Here is a 27,988-nt window from a genome sequence, read left to right on the forward strand (position 1 = left end):
TATGTATTTAAGTATTTATAAATATTTATATATTATATATATCGTTGTCTAAGTACCCTCAACACAAGCCTTATTGAGCTTACTGTAGGACTTAGTCAATTTGTGTAATAAATTAATAATGTCCTATAATATTTTAGATGTTGTTGTGAATAATAAGACTAGAACCATATTTGCAAGAAGACAATTTTACAAATTATCAAATCACCTGTATAATGTAATAAATAGGTATCTCAACATATATGGAAAAAATTACCATCACTGTAAAACAGTTATTCCAAAATGGCTTCAGGCAAAAAATTATCATGAGACGGAGCGACTACTCCAACTGTAAAGAGTGTATTCCCAAGCGCACGCACGCTTACACACACACACACACACACACACACACACACACACATGAACACACATGAACACACTCCTATCCTAAACATTAAAAATATATGTAATAAATATATATAAATACGTAGAAGAAAAAAAAACGGTAATTTTGTAATATAATGTAACAACAAGTAATTACGGTTGTGGAAGAGCGGGACGTCTCAACACAGGCTTTGTAAGCCTAAAGAGAGGCCCCAGCAAATGCTTACTATATGTTTGTAAATAGATAATAAAGATATTTTTCATTTTCATTTTCATTTCATTTTCATTTATTTATTTATTGTTATTTATTATGACAATTCTTCCAATGACTTTCATGCGCTTGTTATTTGTTGACACGAGTGAATGACGTATAAGGAAACTTAATTTTGCAAACAAATATGTCCTGTTTTTTGCTTACATCGATATCTATGAATAACTATTCTGATTAAGAAAACACCAAACCCCGGCTCGTACCAATGAGTTTTTCGGAACTTATGTACGAAATATCATTTGATATTTACCAGTCGCTTTTCGGTGAAGGAAAACATCGTGAGGAAACCGGACTAATCCCAACAAGGCCTAGTTTATCCTCTGGGTTGGAAGGTCAGATGGCAGTCGCTTTCGTAAAAACTAGTGCCTACGCCAAATCTTGGGATTAGTTGTCAAGCGGACCCCAGGCTCCCATGAGCCGTGGCAAATGCCGGGACAACGCGAGGAAGAAGATTAAGAAAACACCAAAAATGTTACTCTTCAGACAAAAACTTTGCACAAAAAATGGAAATCGCCTAAAATGATGCAGGGATCCACATTATTAACTAACAATTTTGTAAGCTTTAATACAAAGGTGTAAGGTACAATAAGCTGCAGAGAAGCTGCCATCGGACTACCAGACAATCGGCACTCCGACATCGCTTCATGGTAGGTATTCCACAAATACGCACGAAGCGTTTTGCTTCAACATTTCTTATGCGAACTGCCAAGGAGTGGAATGCCCTGCCCGAGTCTGTGTTTCCGTATGAGTACAATCTGGGTCTCTTCAAGGCTAGGGTAAATAGGTGTCTCATAGGTAAGCGTGCTCCACCGTAGACCGCATCATCACTTACCATCAGGCGAGATCGTGGTCAAACGCCTGCCTATCGTTATATATATAAAAAAAAAAGATAACTAGCCCCCCTCGCCCGGGATGCGATGGCTGATGGAATTTGGGCTTGATCATTGGCTACGTGCGAAGTAGCGCAGCGCATGCGGTGGTTTGGTAATGATGGTTACATTACGAAGGTTAACATTTCATACAAATTATATGCACGTAATGGAATTTTTAATTTACGTTTACTCCTAAGATATTCATTTAAATTGTATGGTGTATGGTACCAATGTAATCTGTATAAAATGCTTAATATAACAAACGTATTTTATTTCATAAGGATTAATACTGTATCCATTTAAATGGCTTTGCAAATACCACGTATTATGTTATCTTTTTCTAGATGTTAAGAATGGGTATATTGGAGCTATAATTTTATTTCATTAGTATTGTTATTATTTTCATTTTTATTATTTTTATTATTTTATTTTGACGATCATGATAGAAATTCTTATATTTTTGACATCAATGCAAATTTATTATGTAATTGTCTTTCATGAAATAAATCATCTAATCTAATCTAATCTATAGTTAGTTTTCCTTAAAAGATAGACATACACCATCGTGGACTTTTTTGTAGACCAATGAAAGAGAGACAGCTCCACCATACATTATGTTGTTATTAGTTATAGCTCAAACGGATTAGGCAGCGTTTTCGATTAAAGCTCCTAGACAGCGTGATTTTTTCCGGCATCGTTTTGACTAATTTTATATGACAAAAAACATTAACAAATTATAAACAAACCTTCCTCGAGAAATTAAAAAATCGTTCTATTGCTGGTGAAAACTGTATAAAATCTGTTCAGTAGCTTTTGAGTTTGGAGGACATTTTATAAGATGTAGTGTTTCGACGTTTTCCGCTAGATTTGCGATTTGCGGATGCTAGGTGGCGTGACAGTCGTGCACGTAGCGAATAAACACCGTAAATACAAAAAGGTAGGTATTATGCCAACTTATCAACTTTTTTTAGATCACTACGTAAATACAATTAATCCGTCAAGGGCGAGTCGGTCACATGCATTTTTTTATACTACGTCGGTGGCAAACAAGTACGGCCACCACCAGTAAGCAGTCTCCGTAGCCTATGGACGCCAGCAACTCCAGAGGTGTTACATGCGTGTTGCCGACCCTAACACTCCTACCCTCGTTGAGCTCTGGCAACCTTACTCACTTGCAGGAACACAACACTATGAGTGGGGTCTAGTGTTATTTGGTTGCGATTTTCTGTAAGGTGGAGGTACTTCGCCAGTAGGCTCTGCTCTAGATCTGGAATGACATCCGCTGTGCTGTGCCCTACCACACAAAGCGAGATGACATTCACAGTGCCCATACCTCTCATTTGGACGTAGTTTAAGGATCATACCCGGGTCCAGGCATAAAACATTTCGCAAAAGGTAAGTATAGTAAACACTCCTATAATACTGTCCATGACTGGTGAAAAAAAAACATAGTTTTAATTTGTTAATTACGATGAAACCAATTGCGTTATTTTTCCAATACGTTTAAAACGAATAGGACATTCAACTTGCCCGAATATTAATAAGTATATTATATACAGGGTGGAAAAAATAATAGGTCCTGGAGGGAAAGTGCCTTTAAACTTTAAGTTAGCTCACTTTACTTAAAGGAAACATTATTTTATTTTTAAAAAGAAACAAAACTGTATTCAAATATATTTTTTTAATAATTTGCTTATTTAAAAATATTATTGTGTACTAATTGTTCCATTTTATACGACAGACGAGTATAACACTTAATGTTTCTTGGAGAAATTTTAACATTTACATTAAGCAAGTGTTTATATTTTGGAATTTTAAGTGAATTATTTCCCGGACGAGATAAGCGTAATAATGTTACCTTTAAGTAAAATGAGTTAACTTAAGGTTTTAAGGTACTTTCCCTCCAGGGTGCCTAGACAAGATGCCAATCGTTCATGCTCTGTAGTGTAGCGTATAGTTATCTCTCTATGACTCTACCATAGCAGAATTTTGAGATTTGTTTTTCTGCACCTACATCAGTACAGTGGCGCCAACTGGTGACCACAAACGGTAGCCCTCATTGTCAAGATACAATAATCCGAAATCGCGAAAAAAAATTACTTTCTCATAGAAAATGTCAAGGTCAGTCAGCTAAAATGTATGAAACAGCCATTTTTTTCGGTATTTCAGGGTTGATCCCACTGTAAAAGTTGCTCAGTATGACTTATACAGGGTGATTTCTGGGTCGTGATCCAGAACCACTTTTCTGAATCTATAAATTATTTACATTATCATACAGTAGTATTTGATTGAAAGATAATTAGTTTGATTTTTATTATTTTTCAAGTAAAATTTATCTTATACGAAGTAATCATGGTCATCCTATGACTTTTGACATACGCTGTATGGAAAACGACAAGACATCACATTGAGTAGGGTGACCAAACTGTATGCAAACATGTTTTTTTCTACTCGTCATCTGAAAAATTATCATAATTATTGGTGATAATAAATAATGAGCAGCATCATTAGACTCATCTTTGAATTCTGTATGATGTCTTGTTCTCTTGCTCCACCACCCCGAATTCACCCTATATATTCACCCGGGAAATTATTGCAGGTGAGTAAATAAACATCCTGTATAACAGACGATCTATAAGTACCATACCTAGTCCCCTGGCCAACGAGACAGAATAACAACAAAAAATACGTTGAACTCCCTTTTACGTACGCACAGTGACCATTAAATATATCCGAGCGGCCAAGGCGCTCACAAATATCTGAACACGCCTCTATTAGACGTTATTAGACGTTTGGCATTAGAGAGCGTGTTCAGATATTTTGAGCACTTCGGCCGCTCCGATATAATTGATAGACTGTACGTAAATAACGTCATTTGTTGGTGCTTCTGTCTCCCTAATTATTTACTTTGACCACTATTATGTGCGTAATGTGAATACAATTTACATTAAACATAAGTATTTCGTTTACCGTGGAGTGTAGTCGTATCTAACGTATAGATACATTCGGAGCAAAAAAGTGTTGTCAGATTTTTTATAGTTACATTTTATAGTAAGATATCAAAGACCTTTTGAGGTGTTAAAAGTTCGTGAAAGAATTTAGGACTGAAGGAAAAAGTAAGTATTTTTTTTAACGCTGATGGTGTTTTATTATTTCCGTTTTTTTCGGTGTATTTTAATTAAATATAAATAGCACTACGTTTTACAGTAGGTACATGAAATAAATAAAAAATAAATATTATAGGACATTATTACACAAATTGACTAAGTCCCACAGTATGCTCGATAAGGCTTGTATTTGTAGACAACGATATATATAATATATAAATACATAGAAAACACCCATGACTCAGGAACAAATATCCGTGCTCATTACACGAAATAAATGCCCTTACCAGGATTTGTACCCGGAACCATCGGCTTCATAGGCAGGGTCACTAGTGTCACTACCCACTAGGCCAGACCGGTCGTCGAATTCACATATGACCTTTTAACTTTTCAACATAGTTACGTAATGTGCTAATTATCGCACTAGTGCGATAAAGTAGCACTATATGGACTGTAATTAGTACATTAGGACACAAGTGCGAAAAATAAGATATTCGCAACGAGTGGGGATAAATTAAAACACGACCAAAGGGAATGTTTTAAATGAAAACAAAATGAGCATGAGCTTTCTGAAAGTATTATCCGATAGATAGATATAGATATATATATATAAAATGAGACTAAACGCAAACGCGTACGTCACGTTACGAAATCGAATTTATTTACACTAGGGGTACTGTACGTTGTTTTGTTACTTTTAGTTTAGTTTAGTTGTAATTAGTAAATACTAACACTAGTTATTAGGTACGTAGCTTAGATAAACTAACAAAATCTATGGATTGTAAAGATCTGAAATAAATGATAATTTAATTTAATTTAAATCGCCACGAGTTGCGAATTACCTATTCGCACATGTATCGTACAACATTTTACAGTACTTATGGCCCTTAGGGAACTTTTGAAGTGTTCACGTTTCCCATTTGTAGAGAGATACTGTCGCTAACACAAAAATCTACTATTACTATCTCTTTCGCTCTTATAACTTTTTATGAGTGTGTCAAAAATCGTCGGTCCACCTATGGAGTGTGGATTTAAGAGGAGAGAAATCTCTTATGGTAGAACTGTTGCAAAAGTGTCCAGCTGTCAGCTATAAATAATAGTTCCAAATCTCTCCAGAGTAGCGCTAGAGTAGCTAAGAACCGAGGCGTTATTGACGGAGTGAAGTGCGCTGTCTATGATTTGATTTTTTTGTTCAAGTACTCTAGGTATTGTAGCGCCGCCTATTTAAGGTTTTTTGACGGACACATTTTGGTATTTGGGGATTCTATTCCTTACCTCTATCTTCCATAGTAACGATGTTCACTGGACTTAAAAAAAATTGTAAGCGACAAGCGATGTTGTATCTTCAAACTGGCATAGCATCGTCAAATCAAGGAGTTTAATAATAAATATTACTGCGTTTTAAAGAACATATTATTAACTATTTAGGTAAGTACTTAAATTAAAACAAAATTTGGCGATATTTTTTGAGAAAAGTAATTAAGTATTTTTTGAGAAAAGTTATCATAAAAAGACAACAAAAAAAATGCTAATAAAATTGCATTATGGTGATTGGTGACAGATTGTACAAAAACTATGTGATGGCACTCTTCTTCTTCTTCCTCCTCGCGTTGTCCTGGCATTTTGCCACGGGTCATTGTAGCCTGGGGTCCGCTTGGCAACTAATCCCTAAAATTGGCGTAGGAACTAGTTTTTACGAAAGCGACTGCCATCTGACCTTCCAGAGGGTAAACTAGGGCTTATTGGGATTAGTCCAGTTTCCTCCCGATGTTTTCCTTCACCGAAAAGCGACTGGTAAATATCAAATGATATTTCGTACATAAGTTCCGAAAAACTTATTGGCACGAGGCGGGGTTTGAACCCGCGACCTCCTTCTTCTATAAGTGATAGCACTATAGTGTGTAAAAGAGATAAATAGTCAATTTATGAAGAACCACTTCGTTCCTACATTGTTTTTCTGTATCTTGAACGGTTTCCTTCAAAATTGAGAAACACCGCGTTTCGGGCCCTTTGCGGGGGGTGTGGGGAGGTGATGTAGAGGGGGCCTCCCCTCTGCTGGGGATGGTTGGCGAAATAGCACATTACGATACAAGTGCGAAAAATAGGAAATTCTAAACGAGTGGCGATAAATTAAAACACGACCGAAGGGAGTGTTTTAAAACGACACGAGCTGCGAATTACCTATTCGCACATGTATCATACATACAACGTTTTACAGTACCTACATATGGCCGTTTAAATGTTCGACACAGTAACGTAATTTGCAATTTTTCGCACTAGTGCGTCAAAGTAGAACCATATGTAGGTACTGTAAAATAAATTATAACTTCGGTCTATAACGTACATATCCCTATTAAAAAAAAAATTCATAATCATCTTCATCTACAAGAGCTAATCCAGCTTAGTTCGTGCTAGCAAAGTGTAAGTTGCTGAACCTAATACCGAATTTTACTGGAAATTTTCAAGAGTAATTTCTCATACAGGTTTCCACTTAGAATGTGCCCGGTAAGATTAGGGATTATTATTATTATTACTCAATGTTCTTAATTGTTGACTGTTTCATTTAACATTTACGTCACTTATCGGTATCTATTCCAAGTGTCTTAGAAATTGAAAGTAGCTGTAAGAAGGTGTGGCAATAAACGTGCAAAAAGAATCCGAGGATATTTTATACGATCTATGCAATATTTGGAACTTCTCTTAGGGCCAGGCCAGGCAACGAATGCTCAAAAAAATCTACAGACAGAAATACTTGCAACACAATTTTTGACTTCGTAACTTTGGACTAGTTTGGTCATCATCATAATTCCTTAGAGACTGGCTCTTGTCGGTGGAGTAACCGCCATTCTGTTCTTCTCTCTGCCACTGGTTTGAGCTCCTGATACGTCACTACGTTGATTTTCTCCTTGGCTTGGTCCAAGAACGAAGTCTCGGTCTTCTCCTGCTTTTTTTTCTATTCTTCCTTCAATTCTCTTCTTCCTCGCGTTGTCCCGGCATTTTGCCACGGATCATGGGAGCCTGGGGTCCGCTTGACAACTAATCCCAAGATTTGGCGTAGGCACTAGTTTTTACGAAAGCCACAGCCCAACCCAGAGGGTAAACTAGGCCTTGTTGGGATTAGTCCGGTTTCCTCACGATGTTTTCCTTCACCGAATAGCGACTGGTAAATATCGAATGATATTTCGTACATAAGTTCCGAAAAACTCATTGGTACGAGCCGGGGTTTGAACCCGCGACCTCCGGATTGCAAGTCGCATGCTCTTACCGCTAGGCCACCAGCGCTTCCTTGAATTATTGACTTTATATAAGTATCGTGCCGTATCAGGTGCCCCAACATGTTTCTCTTTCTGTTTTAAATCGTTCTCAACAGAGATCTCTTCTCACCTACCAAATCTACTACTTTCATATAGTTAGGAGGTGAACATATCGAAAGTCCCCGGCCGTAGCTCTTCAGCGGGGGGGAGAGGGAGGCTGAAACGTCCCATTATCGATTATATCTCGGAAACTATGATATATATTATCAAGTTTTTCGATATCCTGTATAGTTTTTGAGATATCCGCTCTTGAAAGTTTATTTAATGTTTGGTATTGTTTTGCAAGTGTGGCCTAAAAATGGTCTCCCCGGAAGATCAGCGCTGTGTCCAGCATTATGCTAAGGCGAGCCCATTTCGTGGTAAACAATGTCAATATGTTTTTTCTGTTTTTTGAAATATATATACTTCTGTATGTAACTTAAGTTTTTCCACGAAAATAAATGATTTATGGTTTATGTTTTCGTAAGTGTAAATCGGGGGTGCTGAATTTAAGGAGACAAAATTGTGTTTCAAGCATTTTCCTCTATACTTCTTGTTGGTTGGTACATTGCTATTTGCGTTTGAACTTAAATAATATAAGCTTTACGTCCCTGAAGGGACGTAAAAGAGCGTAGTTCAAGTACGTAAAGAATGACGATTTTGTAACAGTCTACGTCTTGAATATTTATATGATGACTGTGTTTTTTTTAATTAATTATTCCCTATAGCTCCAGAACAATGGAATTAAATGAAACAGACCGTTATTGAATATACGTTTAAAATAGAATGAAATAGTAAAGAAGTAGGTACGTAATTAATATAATAATGCACAGGTGTTGGTCTAATAAAAACAAGTTAGTGTCGAAAATGTTTTTTTTTTTATACGCGGGTCAAAATTCTTTTAAGAAGTTGTCTTTTTTTGACCATTGTGTCACAGTTTTTTGTGTGTTCTATCAAAAAAATAAAAAAGTTAAGTGCTATTGTATGTTTTTCTATTAGCTATTCCTAACTTACATTATAAATGCAAAAGTAACTCTGTCTGTCTGTTACCCTTCTCGCTTAAAGCGCTCAACCGATTTAGATGAAATTTGGTATGAAGGCTGTTTAAGGCCCAAGGAAGGGCTTCTCAATACAAACGTAGTCCCCATTTTCCTTTACACAATTAAATAAAATCCTTAATGGCTATATCTGGAGAGTAAAATTGGGACTAGGTTTATATGGAAAACCGGTCATCCCCTTTCCTTTTAACCTTTTAACGAGCAAGACTGAAAAAAATCCTTAATTCAAGCCTCATAGCCAATCTATAGTCCTAAAAATTCTGTACAAGAAAAAAAAACAAAAAGATGGTGTCATAATATGGTGGTCTTTTTTTAGACCGTTGCCCTGTAAATGGTTATGGGTGAAAAGGGTGAATTTTTATAGAAGTACCTACTATATATTTTTATGTTTATTTCCCCCACAGTGAGCACCATAGACCCCGCAGTCGCTCAGGAGCTAGAATCCTTATCGCGTCATCGCGCGATCGACGAGGCCATAGCGCGCGGCGACTCGGCGGTGCAGGAGTTTTACAAAGATGCAGTTATCTTCATCACCGGCGGCTCTGGGTTCCTCGGGAAGCAGCTTATTGAGAAGCTCTTTAGGTATGGTACAGACACAGGTCACAAAACTGACATAATCGAGGTCAGTGTTGTCACAAAAAAGTCGCAAAACGGACATTAAACACTTCAAGATTAATTAATAGGCCTACAAATACAGCTGTCTCGGCGCCAACTACGAGTTCGTAGCATTTGGCGTCGAGACACTCGGGCCGTGGGGTAGGGGAGCGCGTGGGCTCCTTAAGGAGCTTGGGAAGCGGTTGAGGGAGGCAACAGGGGAATCTTGCACCGGCAGCTGTCTCGCGCAGAGGATTGCTATCGCAATACAGCGCGGGAACTCTGCCTGCGTGATGGGCACCTTGCCGAGGGGCCTAGGCTTAGAAGGTAGTTTTTAGGGATTTTTTAATTTTTTAGTTAGGTTTAGTTTTATTTGTCTTCAAGTTTGTCACAAAAGTGTCAAAAGGTTAGTCACAAAACTGACCTAATAAACTTCAGTTCATCCAAGTCGATTTTACATATGTTACAAAACAGGATGAATCTTCAGGTATGTATGTCACATGAAAAATCGTCAAAATCTCGCATAAGGTTAGAAGTGTTAAAATCGTTGTCGCGTCACCGCGCGATAGACGAGGTAATGAGCAGGGCGACTCGGTGGTGCAGGAGTTTTACATAGATACTGTTATATTCATCACTAGCAGCCTATTGAGAAATTGATCAGGTACGTCATAAACTGATTCAGGTATGTCACAAGATATGTCACAAAAACAACCTAACTGACTTTAATTTGTGACTAGAATCCACACAAAATCTACTAAAAGGACTTATTCAATGAGTCCGATAAAATTGACATTGTTTCTCAAGCCACATCACGTGTAGATAGGGCCTTCGCACTTAGACACTTGTACTGTGGTTCTGTGTTTGAGTTTGAGCATTGACCTCCTGGACGCTTTGGGCCTTCGGTCCTACGCGAAGCTCGGCCTTCGACCTTCGCATTTCGACACTTGTACTATTGAGAACAATACAGAACACAGAAGTGTTTGAGCACTAACTTCCCGGACGCTTCGACCCTATGCGGAGCTCGGCCTTCGACCTGCGCATTTCGACACTTGTACTATTGAGAACAATACAGAACACAGAAGTGTTTGAGCACTAACTTCCCGGACGCTTCGACCCTATGCGGAGCTCGGCCTTCGACCTGCGCATTTCGACACTTGTACTATTGAGAACAATACAGAACACAGAAGTGTTTGAGCACTAACTTCCCGGACGCTTCGACCCTATGCGGAGCTCGGCCTTCGACCTGCGCATTTCGACACTTGTACTATTGAGAACAATACAGAACACAGAAGTGTTTGAGCACTAACTTCCCGGACGCTTCGACCCTACGCGGAGCTCGGCCTTCGACCTGCGCAATTCGACACTTTTTTTTTTTATACTACGTCGGTGGCAAACAAGCATACGGCCCGCCTGATGGTAAGCAGTCTCCGTAGCCTATGTACGCCTGCAACTCCAGAGGAGTTACATACGCGTTGCCGACCCTAAACCCGCCCCCCCTCGATGAGCTCTGGCAACCTTACTCACCGTAAGAACTCACTGGGGAAGTACCTCCGCCTTACACTTGTACTATTGAGAACAATACAGAACACAGAAGTGTTTGAGCACTAACTTCCCGGACGCTTCGACCCTATGCGGGGCTCGGCCTTCGGCCTTTGCAATAGCTGTCCACATTACGTTTCACGTAAACTATGGAAGGTAGAGGCAAGGAACAGAAACTCCTTAGGCAGAATTGTTGCAAAAGTGTCCAGCTGTAAGCTATAAATAATAATTCCAAATCTCTCCAGAGTAGCGCTAGAGTAGCTAGGAACCTATTAGGCGTTATTGACGGAGTGAAGTGCGCTGTCTATGATTAGATTTTTTTCTCAAGTATTCTAGGGTAAAGGCACCAGTAGTCAGCCTTATAACGCATTTTTAAAGTTTGTACTCTCGACGTTTCTACAGGATTAGTCGGATAAATAAACGCATAACATGGTTAGATCAAGTGTTTATTATAGTTTTGAAATAAAGTATGTCAAAAAATAACAATCCTCTTTATAATATCTATAATTAAGATTAAACAAAAAATGGCACTTTTCTCCAGTAGTCAGCCTCTAAATCCAGTAAGCAGCCTTTGTGTACCCAGTACTCAGCCTTTATAAACTATTAATAACAATGAAATAAAAAAAACACTATTATTTGTATTAAAGTTAACGATATTATAATATTTATCATTCCTATTGAGGTTTCTAATATCATTTTTTTCTAAACTGAATAGTTTGCGCGAGAGACACTTTCAAAGTGGTAAAATGTGTCCCCCCCCCCAACTTCTAAAATAACAGAATGAAAAAAAAATACGATATACATTATCATACAAACTTCCACCGAAAATTGATTTGAACGAGATCTAGTAAGTAGTTTTTTTTAATACGTCATAAATGGTACGGAACCCTTCATGGGCGAGTCCAACTCGCACTTGGCCGCTTTTTTTATTAATGAATCTGTTTATTTAATAGAATTCATTATTTTAAAAATCGGTTTAAATGCTGGTGTAACCCGTGCAGGGGTCCGTTAGATATTGGAATATTTCTCAACAAAAGTATGTATACACTTTTGAACCTTATTTAAATGAGTTAAAGTTCATAATATTTGGCAGCGACGTACCAAGGAAGATAATGGCTGAGTACTGGATCCGTGAAACCCAGTGGTCAGCCGCATTAAAACGTTATTTCAAATGCGGCTGACTACTGGGTTTTACTTTAAATTGACTGAGACATGCCTAACTAAATTTGAAAATGTAAATGTAACGGTCCTAACGGTCGTATTGGATCGAAAATATAAAAAAGAACTAATAACCCGAAAGTCAGCCGCGGGAGGCCGGGCACTGGATTTTTTGTAAAAAAGTGGTATCCAGTGGCCAACCTCCTCAATTTATAAGTTAAATATTGATATTTCTATTTAAATATAACGCAATTTAATAGATAAACTAACCAATAAACCTATCATTAACAAAAAACAGTAACTTTTTATATTAAAACATATTTTTTTCTCACGCGTTAAAAGAACATCACGTGCAGTAAAAAATATGGCGGACATGACACTCCAGCTCTCGTCAACAAACATCACCTTTATGAACGAGTATATTTCCTCTCCCCGATACCTCACCGCACCTGCCGCGTTACGTATTAACGAATAAGGAATCAGAGCTCCTATTTGACTACACGCGATTTGTTTAATCGAATATACCAGATATTTATGACCAATAAACGACTTAAAAGGCTGACTACTGGTCCCTGGCTGGCCACTGGTGCTGTTACCCTAGGTATTGTAGCGCCACCTATTTATGGTTTAAAAAATATATATTATGGTTTTTTGTCGGACACTTTTTGGTATATGGAGATTTTGTTCATTGCCTCTACCATTCAATTTTAAGCTATTCTTGAAAGGCCTACCGGTCACAGAAGGTCACATAGCCACTAGTTATCTTATCTAACTATCTTATTATATTTGCTTCAGGTCATGCGATATCAAACGCGTATATCTTCTACTTCGCGAGAAAAAGGGACAGACTTCACAGGAGCGAATTACTAAGATCTTTCAAGATCCTGTAAGTAAACTTTACAAATACAAATTTAATAGTCTTTTCAAAACACTTGCTCGTAACTTGGAACTTATTATTGCGTGCTTTATTTTCATTGTCCCTAATTATCGAACTTGTGCGGCAATGCATAATAATTATGCACTTATTTGTACTCTTACGAACTGTTTTAACAATTTAAATTTGATTAAACTATAAGTTTTGTTTTATTCCTCGCAAGTGTTTCGATGAGAGTTGCGTGTTGAATGAAAAGTACAGTCACCGATAAAAGCTTGTATCAAAAATAAAATATTTCATTTATTTTTTTATTTTTCATTGTGCCAGGGCCGATTAATTAACTTTTGCAGGCGGGATAAACGAGTGATTTGTTAAAATACTATTAATAACCATAATATTAAAAGAACGGTAGGTGTGATCAAAATACATATATTTGGCACAATGAATATAACCTCTTCCAATCTAACTAACCACACGACAGTAACTAGTACGCTTAGACAAGCAATTACATTGTCTCGAGTTCTAACAAAACAAAACGTACTGACCTGCTAATAATACAATCAACGTAACCATGTAATTTGCATCGACTGTCATCGTTCGACTGTCATCGTTCGAATGTCACCTCCCGAATGCTCGTTCAATATTTAAGATGGAGGGATCGATCACGTGACTCTTCACGTGATCGATCGTTACAAATACTTTTAATAGTATAGTTAGCTTATTTAATCTAGAAAAATGTATTATAATGACAAAATATCTATATAAACTAAACAGTATCCTTACAACATATTAACAGGTATTCGAGATCCTGCACAAGCGCAAGCCCGGCTTCGTGTCGCGCGTGACGCCGGTCAACGGCGACATCACGCAACTGCGCATGGCGATTAGCGACCAGGACTGGTATACCATGGCCAATGAGGTACGAGTATTTCTAACGCTATGTGTACTTATGTCGCAGAGATACGAGGTGGAGCAAGCCAGTCCTAGCGTGGAGGCCTCGTTCAGAAATACCAGATCAAAGACCTCCAACCAGATCTCCAGAAAAAGAAGACCTCCTCTGGAGGAGAGAAGCAGCAAATCGGGATGCATGGAGGAGATTTGGAGAGGCGTATGCCCAACAGTGGAGGTATACTCGCTGAGGAAAATGAGGAAGAAGCTATATTAAAAGAGCGGAGATTATTAAAAATATGTGTTAAATATACAATTAGAAATTTTGGATAGATAATCACTAGCAGAGGATTTATTTCCCATCTCGCGAATGACCATTGGCTACCAGGACTGGTACACTATGCTCTACTCTTTGGACATCGTGTATCAGTCCTGATGTAAGCTCTACTAGACATGCGGAGTTTTATTTTTTAAATTGCGTAATCTATTTATTGACAATAACAATATACATAATGGATATATACAGATGATTACTATAACTAGCTTATATCGAAAATAGGCCCTTGAGGCATTGTACCAAGGATGCTGGCGGCATTTCCTCGTTGTATCGCAATACTGATACGTTGTGCGAGGAAGCCGCCAGCTCTTCGGTCACCAGTTACATCAACCAGACGTTTCGCGATTTCTCCAAAAAACTTGTGCGCGCTGGGACCCCATGGACCTAGAGTTTCAACGCCAAAAGGTACAAAATGGTACTCTCTACCGAGGCTCTTATATTTATTACGTTTCAAAGATTCGGCGCTTTCCGCCGCTGCGCCCGCTTTTACATTAGTCCGTTGGAGGTGGGACGGTGCCATTTAAATATACAATTAGACCAGTCCTGCGGTGGCAGTATGGTTCGGTTTTTATCACTTGTCACTATGCCCGTCACTTTCGCACTTACATACTTGTTAGAACGTGACAGGCATGGTGACAAATGATAAAGAGCCGACCATCTTCTAATGGTCAAGCGTAGTAGGTTACGAGTATTTCTGATGTAAGCTAAGCTCTACTATTTAAGCGGAGAATTTTAACTTCTGTGCGTCATAGATATACATAAATATGTATAATCAATACTGATTAAATTAATATGAATATTATGCTGTCAGAATTTACTTCTTATATTAATCCCACTATAACTTTCGAGCTTTTTATCTTCTCGAAGCGCTTCGTCATTTTTTGTACCCTCATAACTTGGGGTTGGATTATACCAAAATACTTCACAAACTCTACACCTTAGTCAAAATATGTGGGTCCGTTTCGTTACTACAAGAACTATTGTACTTATAACAGAAAAGTAATGAAGAGTGAATAAGCGCTGGTGGTCTAGCGGTAAGAGCGTGCGACAGAGGTCGGGGGTTCAAACCCCGGCTCGTACCAATGGCTTTTTCGGAACTTATGTACGACAAATTATTTAATATTTACCAGTCGCTTTTCGGTGAAAAAAAAAACATCGTGAGGAAACCGGACTAATCCCAACAAGGCCTAGTTTACCCTCTGGGTTGGAAGGTCAGATGGCAGTCGCTTTCGTAAAAACTAGTGCTAACGCCAAATCTTGGGATTAGTTGTCAAGCGGACCCCAGGCTCCCATAAGCTGTGGCAAAATGCCGGGGCAACGCGAGGAAGAAGAATGAAGAGTGAATAAAACTTTCTCCTTACGCGCATGTGTGTGACGGTAATAGAAACGGTCAAGGCACATATTTTGAAATTTTTGACTAAGGTGTAGAGTTTGTGAAGTTTGGGCTTGCAGAGTTAGGGCGTGTAGAGTCAGTAGCTTGACTCTACATGAGATCAGAGGGCCTACCGCGAACACCGCGACTTTTACTCCAATTAAAGTGTAATTAGAGCGACAGAGAAAGCTGCTCGCAATTTGCGAACTTGAGTGTTCGCGGTATTAGGCTCTCAGTTAACTTTTTGACAATCCGAGCCATGGTCTCATTTTGGCAACATTTTTGTTAGAGGTTTAGTTTATGTCAAGTAGTTTAAACCTTCTTACTGTAATCCTGGCCGACGGTGTAGGACATGACAGTGAGTATTATATTCTTTGGACATGACAATGTGTTTGACATTGTTGTTTACTTTCGATTCTTGTTTCTTGTGCTAATAAACTCTGCTATATAATTTGTTATAAAATATGTGTTTAAATTAACCCATACAATAATTTTACATGAAAATATTTTTGGTGGGATTTGATTAACTGATTAGCGCAAATTATCGTTTATGAACAGTGTTTTTTGGCATCCGGTCTTCAACGACCCTTGATCAAGGCTCTAACATTTAATAAATACGGCTGTTAGGCATTGTTTAGCCAACAATTAACGTTCCAAGAACATGCGATCTGACTCGCAAACAGGCTTAAAAACTAGGATGCGTACTGTGTTATTCTCAGCCGTTTTCGCCCATGGCTCTGTGTGCTTTTTATAGTGTTTTTACAGTGGGGAAATTCGAATCTAATGAAGATTGGGGAATGGACCATGCTCCAATAATAAACAAATAATGATAAAGCGGCGTACACCTCTCGAAACCCCTGAGCCACCCACACCGGTGTTGCTCCTGGTCGTCTTCACGACGACAGTTTTAGGGGCCCCTCTAGTGGACGGCAAGTCACTGCCTGTCTCGCTAACTAATGAAAACATTGTTATGGCAGATGCCCGGACGTCTTTGCAATAACCCAGTCTCGTTGTCCACCCAAACTTCAATCCATAAAACGTTATACTGTTCGCTTTTTCTACAATATCCTCTTTCCCAATGCCTGCTCCGACCGGTTCAGGCATTCCACATGACATTAAAGCTCTGCAAGGGGCATTTACGTGTTGAATCTATATCCCCACGCAAGTCTATCAAAAGACCGGGATTTACAGGCCCGTGAAATCCAAGGAAATACAAATAATAATATATGCAGGGTAGCTTATGGTGAGCTGTTGGGGAGTTGCGACCCCACGTACCCGAGTGGTCCCGGGAGTTGTCACCCGACATGAGGGTGGGTAGGACAGGGCTCTCTGCCTCTGATTTGCCTTAGTCGGCCATCTAGAGTGGAGCCGCCAAGAGCTATGTTCAATCAATCAATCAAATCATTTATTTGTTAGTATACAGTCAAGTGGATGTTATCAAATACATTTCAAAGAACAGTGTATTCAGCCAGCTAACGGGCATACAAATCTTATATTCATAAATAAAATTAATCTAATGTATACTACATGTTCTCGAAGGTAGATGTGGAAGTGGCGAGTTGGCTATGTTTAAAATTCAGTGACACCTCTCTACCCTCAGCTCTCACACCGGTGTTGCTCTTGAGCCATCCTAGATGTCACTTTGTGTGGGGATCCATCTTGTGGGGGCGAGTCACCGTCTGCCGGAAATAAAATTGGACCGTTTTATTAGCACCCATTGACCTGCTCCCGTTCGCCATCCTCCGGTTCTTATCACGCGAATATATAAAAGTGATAGAGAGGCAAATAACGAAACTTCAGTTTCCAAGGCCTTCAGAAATCCATTAGGATTTAATATACTTGTAACACGTGTCATATTTAATAAATATGAGGTTAACGCAAAATAAAAATCTCACGTTGGCAGGTGACCGTCATCTTCCATGCGGCGGCGACTATCACTTTCGATGAGCCACTACGAGTGGCGACCAGAACAAACGTACGAGGGACCATGCAGGCGTTACTGCTGGGAAAGGACTGCAAGAAGCTCAAGTGAGTGACAATATAGGTCTATTTGTATAAACAGAGGTTAGGATTAGAGGTCGGGTTAGGAGGTTGTTTGGGTCCCCGTTCTGGGTCATACCTGGGCCAGCAAATACCACTGGCAGTGCGGTAATGCGGCCAAAGACTCCACACTGCCAGATCTCCTCCTCCGGACTCTCATCATGTTTGTGATTGCTATGGCAGAAGATGCCGCTCTGGTATAGGGTCAGTCATCGCAGACGTTGCAATCAACCTCTCCGCAATACCTGGTCCTACTCGACGCTGCAAGAATCGTCTGCAATAGATGATAACCGAAAGTTGGTCATTAGAATGAGTTGTATTTGCTATTTCTATTTTAATAAATAGATTTATTTACGTCAGACAAAACCATCAATCTAGGTATCTCTCTTTTCCAGATCTTTCGTGCACGTATCCACGGCGTACGCACACGCCACCCACAGCCGCATCGGGGGCTCCGTCAGAGAGGACTTCTACGACAGCCCCGGGGATCCCCGTACCATGGTGGACCTCGTCGAGCAGCTGAGTGAGGAGAAGCTAGCCGCCATTAAACCTAAGTGAGTATACGCAATTTCACAGCAGATGGCGCTTTTTAAAGCGACGGGATTTCTACATCGTGCTGTTAAGATTTTTCTTAGATTAGTGACTTGAAACCTTGAAAGTAGAGAATAGAGAGATTGTTGGGCGGTAGATTTGTTACAATAAATACAGTGCTAGCCCCAAGGACCTCCGCACCATGGTGGACCTTGTCGAAAAAATGAGTGAATAGAAGCTAGCCGCCATCAAACCTAAATGAGTTTAGTCAATTTCATAGTAGATGGCGCTGGAACAGTGCGGCGAAATCCTACATCGCAATGCTATGATTTTTCCTGACTTGATGACCTTCGATTGGTAGAAACTAAAATCCATAATATTTATAACTACCGACGACCCCGTTTCTAAGGCCCCGTTTCCCCGTTTAAGACGACCGGTTTGGCCTAGTGGGTAGTGACCCTGCCTACGAAGCTGATGGTCCCGGGTTCAAATCCTGGTAAGGGCATTTATTCGTGTGATGAACATGGATATTTGTTCTTGAGTCATGGGTGTTTTCTATGTATTTAAGTATTTATAAATATTTATATATTATATATATCGTTGTCTAAGTACCCTCAACACAAGCCTTATTGAGCTTACTATGGAACTTAGTCAATTTGTGTAATAATGTCCTATAATATTTATTTATTTATTTATTTATAGGTCTTTCCAAATGCTCTATAAGTTCTCAACGCATATAATTGCTGCTTAAAAACGGTAACAGTATGGAATCCCAGTGACATTTACGATGAGTCACAGCACCGTGGGCATGTTTTAAGCAGCGGTGTGGAGAGCATACGATAAAAACGGTACACTTACGTTGCGTCAATGTGATTCGGTACCGTCATCGTTTTTAAGCAGCGGTGTGGTTGCACCTTTATGACTAATGTTTTATTACTTCGTTTAAAACGTTTCGATTGTAAGGAATATCCAAATATGCCGAATTTCTTATTTTCTTTCACTTAGGTTGATCGAGGACTGGCCTAACACCTACGCCTACACCAAAGCGCTGGCCGAGGAGGCTGTGAGGACCATGGCAGGGGACCTGCCCATCTGCATCGTCAGACCCGCCATAGGTGAGTTCTGACACCTACGCCTACACCAAGGCGCTGGCCGAGGAGGCTGTGAGGACCATGGCAGGGGACCTGCCCATCTACATCGTCAGACCCGCCATAGGTGAGTTCTGACACCTAAGCCTACACCAAGGCGCTGGCCGAGGAGGCTGTGAGGACCATGGCAGGGGACCTGCCCATCTGCATCGTCAGACCCGCCATTGGTGAGTTCTGACACCTAAGCCTACACCAAGGCGCTGGCCGAGGAGACTGTGAGGACCATGTCAGGGGACCTGCCCATCGTATATCAAAATTTAAATGTTTATAAATGTTGTTTTTTTTTTTCAGTAATAGCATCGAACTTGGAACCTAACCCTGGCTGGGTTGACATGAGCAGTGTCTATGGACCTAGTGGGGTAAGTGCAGATTTGGCACCCAGTTTTCTAAATGACTAAGTGTGGAATTGCCACAATAAACGTCATGTTTCCATAAATAGTTGGGGTTAATGGTGTTAATAGAATCAGGCGTTATTTTGCAGAAATCCATATAAACGAAAACAAAATTATTAATAAATAGATAATCTAATCCGCGAAATAATATTGTGCTCGTAAATTAGTGCTAACCTAAATAGTAAACTAAATTAGTTACTTCCCCCCATTTTCCTTGCAAAGCTTACAAGGAAAGGTACCCAACTGTCCGGTTCCGATTTGATTTATATTTATATATGTTATAGAGTAGTCTAAAATAACAGACACGTATTTTTTATAGCTGCCCAAACTCAACCTATTGGGAGAAATTGTCCTCCAAAGTACTAAAACGTTACTAAATCTTCTAACTCCTATAGAAAGTGATGCTCAAGCAACTTGCTAGTTAATGGCTGGTTTGAGCGTATGTTTGAAAGCAGTAAAAAATAATGAGCACGTGTTTTGTTATATCGGCTAAAACTCATTTTTTCCTAAAAAAATCGACATTCGAAGTTTTATAATATCTTATCGCTAAAGTTAGACATAAAGACGGGTGTTTTTTTTTAGGAAAACTTGAGTTTAAGCAGATATAACAAAACACGTGTACATTATTTTTTCCTGTTCTCAAACATATACTCAAACAAGCCATTAACTAGCAAGTTGCTTGAGCATCACTTTCTATAGGAGTTAGAAGATTTAGTAACGTTTTAGTACTTTGGAGGACAATTTCTCCCATCAATAGGTTGAGTTTGGGCAGCTAAAAAAAAATACATGTCCGTTATTTTAGACTACTCTATAACATATATAAATATAAATCAAATCGGAACCGGACAGTTGGGTACCTTTCCTTGTTAGTCCGATTATATCTAACTACTTTTTCCAGCTCCTCCTAGGCTCCGGTCTTGGCGTCATGCATACCTTCATGGCCGAAGACCGTGCTAAAGTCGACCTAATTCCCGTGGACTATGTCAATAATGCTACCATTGTAGCTGGCTGGGCCACGGCAGAACGCCGCAAGAACGGACAGAAGGATATAAAGATATATACAATCTCACCCGCTAGGAACCCTATTACATGGCGTAAGTATTTGAACCATCATTACTGTGTACTGACTGAACAAAGAAATTGAGTAATAGAAGCTTTATGATTATGTCTACAATTTTGTCTACTGAGTTACTTACCAATTTTCATTAATTATTTAGGTTTTATGGTAAAAAAAACATTATTTTAGATGACTCTTAGAAAAAGTATTGTACATAATGTAATCAAGCTTTTCAATCTCGTACCTTACTAGGCCATTCAGCAAGCTTCGTTCTAAACACGGTACTAGACTGAAAAGCTCTCTATTAATTATTTCCTTTTCAGGTGAAATAATGAATATAATGTTTACGAAAGTCTACTACTGCGCGAGCTCGCCGAAAGCGGTGTGGTACACATTCGTACACCACACCAGCAAATTCTGGGTGTTCTGGATCCTAACTTGGCTGTTGCACTTCATCCCTGGATATCTGGCGGACGGGGTTCTAACGATGCTTGGCAAGAAACCTAAGTGAGTCCCATCTTGTAAGAGTCTGACTTGGACGGGGACACATTGTGAAAGTGCCAGAATTTAGAAAAAAAAATGATGGATCAATTATTTTTGTGTTGTTATTTTGTCCTGTAACGCTGTCCGAGGGTCCGGCTTTAAAAAAGTTCTACTAATATGATGAATAGACCTATATAATAAGGGGCTCCCCGCGGTTTTCATCGATTTTTACTAGTTTTGAGTCGTTACTCCTACATTTGCACTGCAGATTGAATTATAAGACAAACGGCTATCGGTTCTTCAATGTATTATCTCCATTCTGGTATGCCGGATTTTGAAAGAAATTAATAGTTATTTTTTTAAACATTGTCTAAAAAACACATTTTTCGTTACTCGCAGCTGTGAAGGATTTTACATGTATGAAATCTACACATTTGACACAAAGACGCACCTTTAACGTCTGTAAAAACTGGTCAGAGATTTTGAATTAATTAACACAAAAGTTATGGCCAGTAAACCAGTTTTTTGGCCTAAAATTGTTCAACTTTGATGTCCAATATCTCGAAGACAGTGAACTTTGGAATTAATATGGGATACTACTTTTACAGCCGTTGCTGTTAATATGCTAAGCTACAGAAAACAATAGAAAACTAATCGATGCAGATCGAAGGTTATTGGCGTTTGGGAGCCCCTTAAGATTAAATGGCCCATTATGATAAGGTCTAACTATTAAATGTACTGTAAATACCATAAAATAAGGATTTTAACAATTGTTTTTACCCTGGACAACTAACCATAGCAACGAGTGACACTAAACGGTAGATTCTCTCGTTTATGTTTCCTGTAAGTTTTTTACACCTAATTCAAAAATTCAAATTCAAATTCAAAATTCAAAAATTTATTCTGCAAGTAGGCCTCAAGGGCTCTTTTACAAGTCAATACAACATTTATAGTAACATCATATAGTGACATGAAAAATACATAACAACATTTATAAATACAACAGCCAATACCTGGGTAAACATTACATTATAATAATCTTAAAATAAATAATTAAATAATATGTTTTCATTATGTTTTCAGAGCGATGAAATTATACCGTTTGGCGTTCAACCTATCTTCCGTGTTGGCTTATTTTACCTGCCATGAGTTCCATTTCAAGGACGATAATCTCGTGAAATTAAACAACAGTTTATCCAAAACAGGTACGTTAGCAGCTATGAGTTGAAGTGAGAGGTCGGAGCGCGCTGTCTCACTGATACAGTCGAGTTCTTAAATATGTATAAATTTTTTCACCTTATTGCAATGAATTAAGGTGAAGAAATGTACTAGTATTTATGAACTCGACTGTTCCTGTCTCGTGCTGGCTTACTTCAATGTCGTTACAGCAAGGCTCGGAAACCGGTTAAATTTCCAAACCGTTATCATGTAAAAACCGTTATTATTATAAACCGATTTCTTCCTATGTCGGTGACTACTTATATGTTTACGCGGCACACCATTAGGCCGACCAGCCTTTGCGTTGCTCGTCGAATAAATCGTTTTTTTTAGGTTACAATAATAGTACATTACGATACAAGTGCGAAAAATAGGAAATTCGAAACGAGTGGCGATAAATTAAAACACGACCGGAGGGAGTGTTTTAAATCGACATTCGCACATGTATCGTACAACGTTTTACAGTACATATGGCCCTTTTAATATTCGACATAGTAACGTAATATGCTAATTTTCGCACAAGTGCGGTAAAGTAGCACCATATGTGCTGTAAACTTTATTTCGACATTTTGTCCTTTTTAAAGAAACTTGTTCCCTTGTCGCCCCTATAGAACCTATTGTTGCTCTGAACTTTCAGATCAAGACCTGTACAACTTCGACGTGGAGAAGATGGACTGGACGCAGCAAATGGTCACGTGGGCCATCGGCTTGAGGAAATACATCGTCAAGGACGGCCTTAAGGACACTGAGTACGCAGTCAGGAAGCAAGGGGTATGTGTTAAAGAGAGATATACAGGGTGATTTCGGGGTCGTGGAGCAAGCGAACAAGACATCACACAGAATTCAAAGATGAGTCTAATGATGTTGCTCATTATTTATTATCACCAATAATTATGATTATTTTTCAGATGACAAGTAGAAAAAAACATGTTTGCATACAGTTTGGTCACCCTACTCAATGTGACGTCTTGTCGCTTTCCATACAGCGTATGTCAAAAGTCATAGGGTGACCATGATTACTTCGTATAAGATTAATGTTACTTGAAAAATAATAAAAATCGAACTAATTATTTTTCAATCAAATACTACCGTATGATAATGTAAATCATAGATTCAGAAAAAGTGGTTGTGGATCACGACCCAGAAATCACCCTGTATTTGTTTTTATTGTTATTGGGGACAAAAAACAGTAACACACAGGGTTAGACACAGAAATATGTAGAATACAAATAATAAAGTATGAGACCAACAACATCGTCCACAGATTACTAGATTACCTACTGTCCTACTAGCTACAAATGCTACAATATATAGCGCTAGAAAACAATATAAAAGATATAAAGCTAAAATTTTATTTTCACCTCATCAGCTCGAACAAGCCTACTTACTCCGGGGAGTGACGAAAGTGCGTTTTCCTCACTCCAGGGAGTGAGACAAGCTTTCGTCATAATGATGATGCTTTTCATTCATGAATGTAAATAAATGTGGTTAACTTTATGTTGATTTATTTAACCTTTAATATGTTCTCACTACTTAAATGTTTTATTTGTCACACGAGAAAAAGTTGTTTTATATCTCGTGTTTCAACGCTCGCAAGAAAAACCAACTTTCCTCTCTTGTTGCACAAATAAATATTTTCTTGGACCGTTAGTGAGATTTATCAGTTGAGAGTTGATTCTTGTTTCAAAAAATTGTTTATATCTGTATATCAATGAGGACAATCTCGTACATACATATACATATCTCGTGTCACCTAAAAATGACACCCAGTAGGCCTAAGATGGTCGGCTCTTTATCATTTGTCACCATACCTGTCCCGTTCTAATAAGTATGTATATATTTTTATATTTTATCTCTGACACTTAGAGACTTATACATCTCTAAAGAATTTTAGTTTTTTATGGTTTTATTTTTTTATCATAGTTTTTTTTGTGTAATTTGACATTTAGAGACAGTATACATCTCTAATAAAGTATTTATTATTTCATAGATTCGATATTAGTAATTGTTTTTTTTTTTTTTAATTTATTGTTTGTAAAAATGGACATGTAAAAGTGCCCCTGTGGCCTATTTGCTGAATAAATGTTTGATATTTGATATTTGATATTTGATGTAAGTGCGAAAGTGACGGGCATAGTGACAAGTGATAAAAATGGAACCATGATGCCGCCGCAGTACGAGTATAACCTAATCATGGTATTTCAGGTACTCCGGGTGTTGAGCTACGTAGTCGGCGTACTGTATCTCTACGCGATATACAAGCTGCTGACTTTAGTCTGTTGGTTCGTTTGTCTGTTTGTTGCTATGTTTTAAATAAATAACGGGTTTAAAATTTCGTGTTTTTTTTCTAACTGTATTTGGTACTAGTGAATAGTGACTTTCCCAAATAAAGGTTGAGTGAACGGGTGCTGTTTGTGGAGACCTGTCTGTTCAAGCTTACACGGGCTACATGTTATGTTATAAGTATGTAACTTTACTTTTGAGTGACATTAACGTGAGGCACTTCATTCGGTTCTTGTCTGTTTGTCTGATTTAATGTCTTGTCTTTAATTATTTATATAAGAGTTCAAGTCTTGGAGACCTATTACAACTCTAAGGATAATATAATGATTGTTTTTTTTTTTAAATATTATATTTTATCTGACACTTAGATTTCTAAATTTTTTTAGTATTTGTATATCTAATAGGCATTTCATCGATATTTGTACTGGTATTTTATTATTTTATTTTTTGTACAAAATTGAAATATACTCGTAAAAGTGCCCCTGTGGCCTATTTGCTGAATAAGTTTTTTTTTTTTTTTTATACTACGTCGGTGGCAAACAAGCATACGGCCTGCCTGATGGTAAGCAGTATCCGTAGCCTATGTACGCCTGCAACTCCAGAGAAGTTACATGCGCGTTGCCGACCCTAACCCCATCCCACCCTCGTTGAGCTCTGGCAACCTTACTCACCGGCAGGAACACAACACTATGAGTAGGGTCTAGTGTTATTTGGCTGCGATTTTCTGTAAGGTGGAGGTACTTCCCCAGTTGGGCTCTGCTCTAGATCTGGAATGACATCCGCTGTGCTGTACCCTACCACACAGAGCGAGATGACATTCACAATGCCCATACCTCTCTTGTGGACGTAGTTTAAGGACATACCCGGGTCCAATAAGTGTTTGATATTTGAGTGAACGTAGTGTATACCTATATTTGTACACCTATATGGTAGATCACAGAGTACTATATCATTTCACTGTCATCTGTATTATAACCTGTGTTTCACAAATAAAATATTACTTACTTACTACTTACTTACTTACAGACATACCTATTTAAATAAATAATAATAATAATAAATATTATATACTACAAGTACTCACCTGCGCCAGTTCTCGAAAATAGTCGTGCCACGCTCTATTGGGATCGATCTATTATCACTGACAGGACTATTGTAGCCAATAAGCCTGACATCGTGATAATAGATCGATCGCAGCGCCGGGCCGTGCTCGTCGACATCACCATCCCCCATGATGAGAATCTCGTGAAAGCCGAGAAGGACAAGTCCAGTAAGTACCTAGACTTGGCTCACGAGATAACCGCCATGTGGGATGTTGATTCGACGATCATTGTCCCGATAGTCGTTTCAGCGAACGGTCTCATAGCGAAGAGTCTCGACCAACACCTTGAGAGACTCTCGCTAGGTGGTTGGATCAAGGGTCAGATGCAGAAGGCGGTGATCTTGGACACGGCAGGGATAGTCCGCCGGTTCCTCTCTCTGCGGCCCTGACCACCGGCAGCTTGGGCCCTGCCCCGCTGTTGGCGGCACCCTAGGTTAGGTTTTTTATAATGTGTTTATATGTATTTTGTATTATTTTTGTATGATTTGTTGTATTTTACTTTTATATTCATATTATAAAATGCCTAATCTAAGACACAAGATAAATAAAGAGTACATAATAAATATTATTATATAGCCCGCTCGCGCATGAGAGGAGGCCTGTGCCCAGCAGTGGGACGTATATAGGCTGAATTATTATTTATAAATATTATAGGACAAATTGACTAAGTCCCACAGTAAGCTTAATAAGGCTTCTGTTGTGGGTACTTAGACAACGATATACATACCATATAAATACTTAAATACGTAGAAAACACCCATGACTCAGAAACAAATATCTGTATTCTTCACACAAATAAATCCCCTTACCGGAATTCGAACCCAGGACCATCGGCTTCATAGGCAAAGTCACTTCCCACTAGGTCATTGGGCACTTCATTATGAATAAAAGACCTGCTTTACTTGATGAAATGTCCGCCCGAGGAAGGACATTGGATAGTTTTTACCATCATCATCATTTTGACGACCGGTCTGGCCTAATGGGTAGTGACCCTGCCTATGAAGCCGATGGTCCTGGGTTCAAATCCTGGTAAGGGCATTTATTCGTGTGATGAACACGGATATTTGTTCCTGAGTCATGGGTGTTTTCTGTGTATTTAAGTATTATATATTATTTATATATTACAGTGAAACCTGGATAACTGAGACTTCAAGGGACCTGCAAATTTGTCTCACTTAAAGAGGTATTCCACTTACCCAGGGTCTCAGTTAGCCAGATATAAATAATTTTCCATAGATAGATGTTATTTCAGTTATAGAGGTGGTTAGGAAGTTATTTTGTAAACATTATGTAGGTATGAGTAGTAATAAAAATAAGGTGAAATAATCCTTGTCTTCTCACTTATCCAGGTCCCACTTAACCAAGTTTCACTGTATATATATCGTTGTCTGAGTACCCATAACACAAGCCTTATTGAGCTTACTGTGAGACTTAGTCAATTTGTGTAATAATGTCCTATAACATTTATTTATTGATTTAGTATTTATTTATTTATTAAGGCATGGATTTCGTTGGCAAATCGCGCCTTCCATGAAACAGGGCCCCAGGGAAAATCGAAGTTCGTCAATAACGGACATTTTTCTCTCTCACTCTAATTACCTCTTAATAAGAGAAAGATCCCCGCAATTTGCGAATTTCGGTTTTCGCGGTAGGCCCCCAGACGCGATCTTTCATTGTTGAGGTTACTTACGGTATTAAACAACCGGTTAGGGTCGGCAACGCGCATGTAACACCTCTGGAGTTGCAGGCGTACACAGGCTACGGTGACTGCTTACCATCAGACGGGCCGTATGCTTGTTTGCCACCGACGTAGTATAAAAATAAATAGCTTGAACCCCAGCTCAACGATTAAAGATCGTAACCGTACGTATAATATACAAAAAATATACTAATGAATGTATGAAAAGAGAAATACATTAAGTATCTGAATCTGCTTTTTTTTTTCATACAAAAACAGGTGCACACACATTATCTAAATAGTATTATATTCCGTGACCATAGAGATTTAAGT

At 38.7% G+C, this 27,988-nt stretch overlaps 1 protein-coding gene across 1 annotated transcript; it reads left to right on the plus strand.

Moving 5' to 3' along the window:
• Nucleotides 1–4,458: 4,458 nt before the first annotated feature.
• LOC133532968 (fatty acyl-CoA reductase wat-like) lies at nucleotides 4,459–24,924 on the plus strand. Its single transcript, XM_061871860.1, has 13 exons — nucleotides 4,459–4,619; nucleotides 9,366–9,543; nucleotides 13,048–13,138; nucleotides 13,923–14,045; nucleotides 17,627–17,751; nucleotides 18,159–18,317; nucleotides 19,300–19,409; nucleotides 19,734–19,801; nucleotides 20,733–20,928; nucleotides 21,215–21,398; nucleotides 22,458–22,579; nucleotides 23,230–23,363; nucleotides 24,798–24,924. Coding segments are annotated over exons 1-13 (1,599 nt in total). The 5' UTR covers nucleotides 4,459–4,618; the 3' UTR covers nucleotides 24,906–24,924.
• The last annotated feature ends 3,064 nt before the right edge of the window (nucleotides 24,925–27,988 follow it).

This window comes from Cydia pomonella, chromosome 28, assembly GCF_033807575.1.
Source record: "Cydia pomonella isolate Wapato2018A chromosome 28, ilCydPomo1, whole genome shotgun sequence".
In the NCBI taxonomy this organism is placed as follows: Eukaryota; Metazoa; Arthropoda; class Insecta; order Lepidoptera; family Tortricidae; genus Cydia; species Cydia pomonella.

Coding starts and splice junctions, on each gene's coding strand:
- LOC133532968 (XM_061871860.1), top strand. Junction 17,752..18,158: donor AAGGACTGCAAGAAGCTCAA/GTGAGTGACAAT, acceptor TCTCTTTTCCAG/ATCTTTCGTGCACGTATCCA. Junction 22,580..23,229: donor CAACAGTTTATCCAAAACAG/GTACGTTAGCAG, acceptor CTGAACTTTCAG/ATCAAGACCTGTACAACTTC.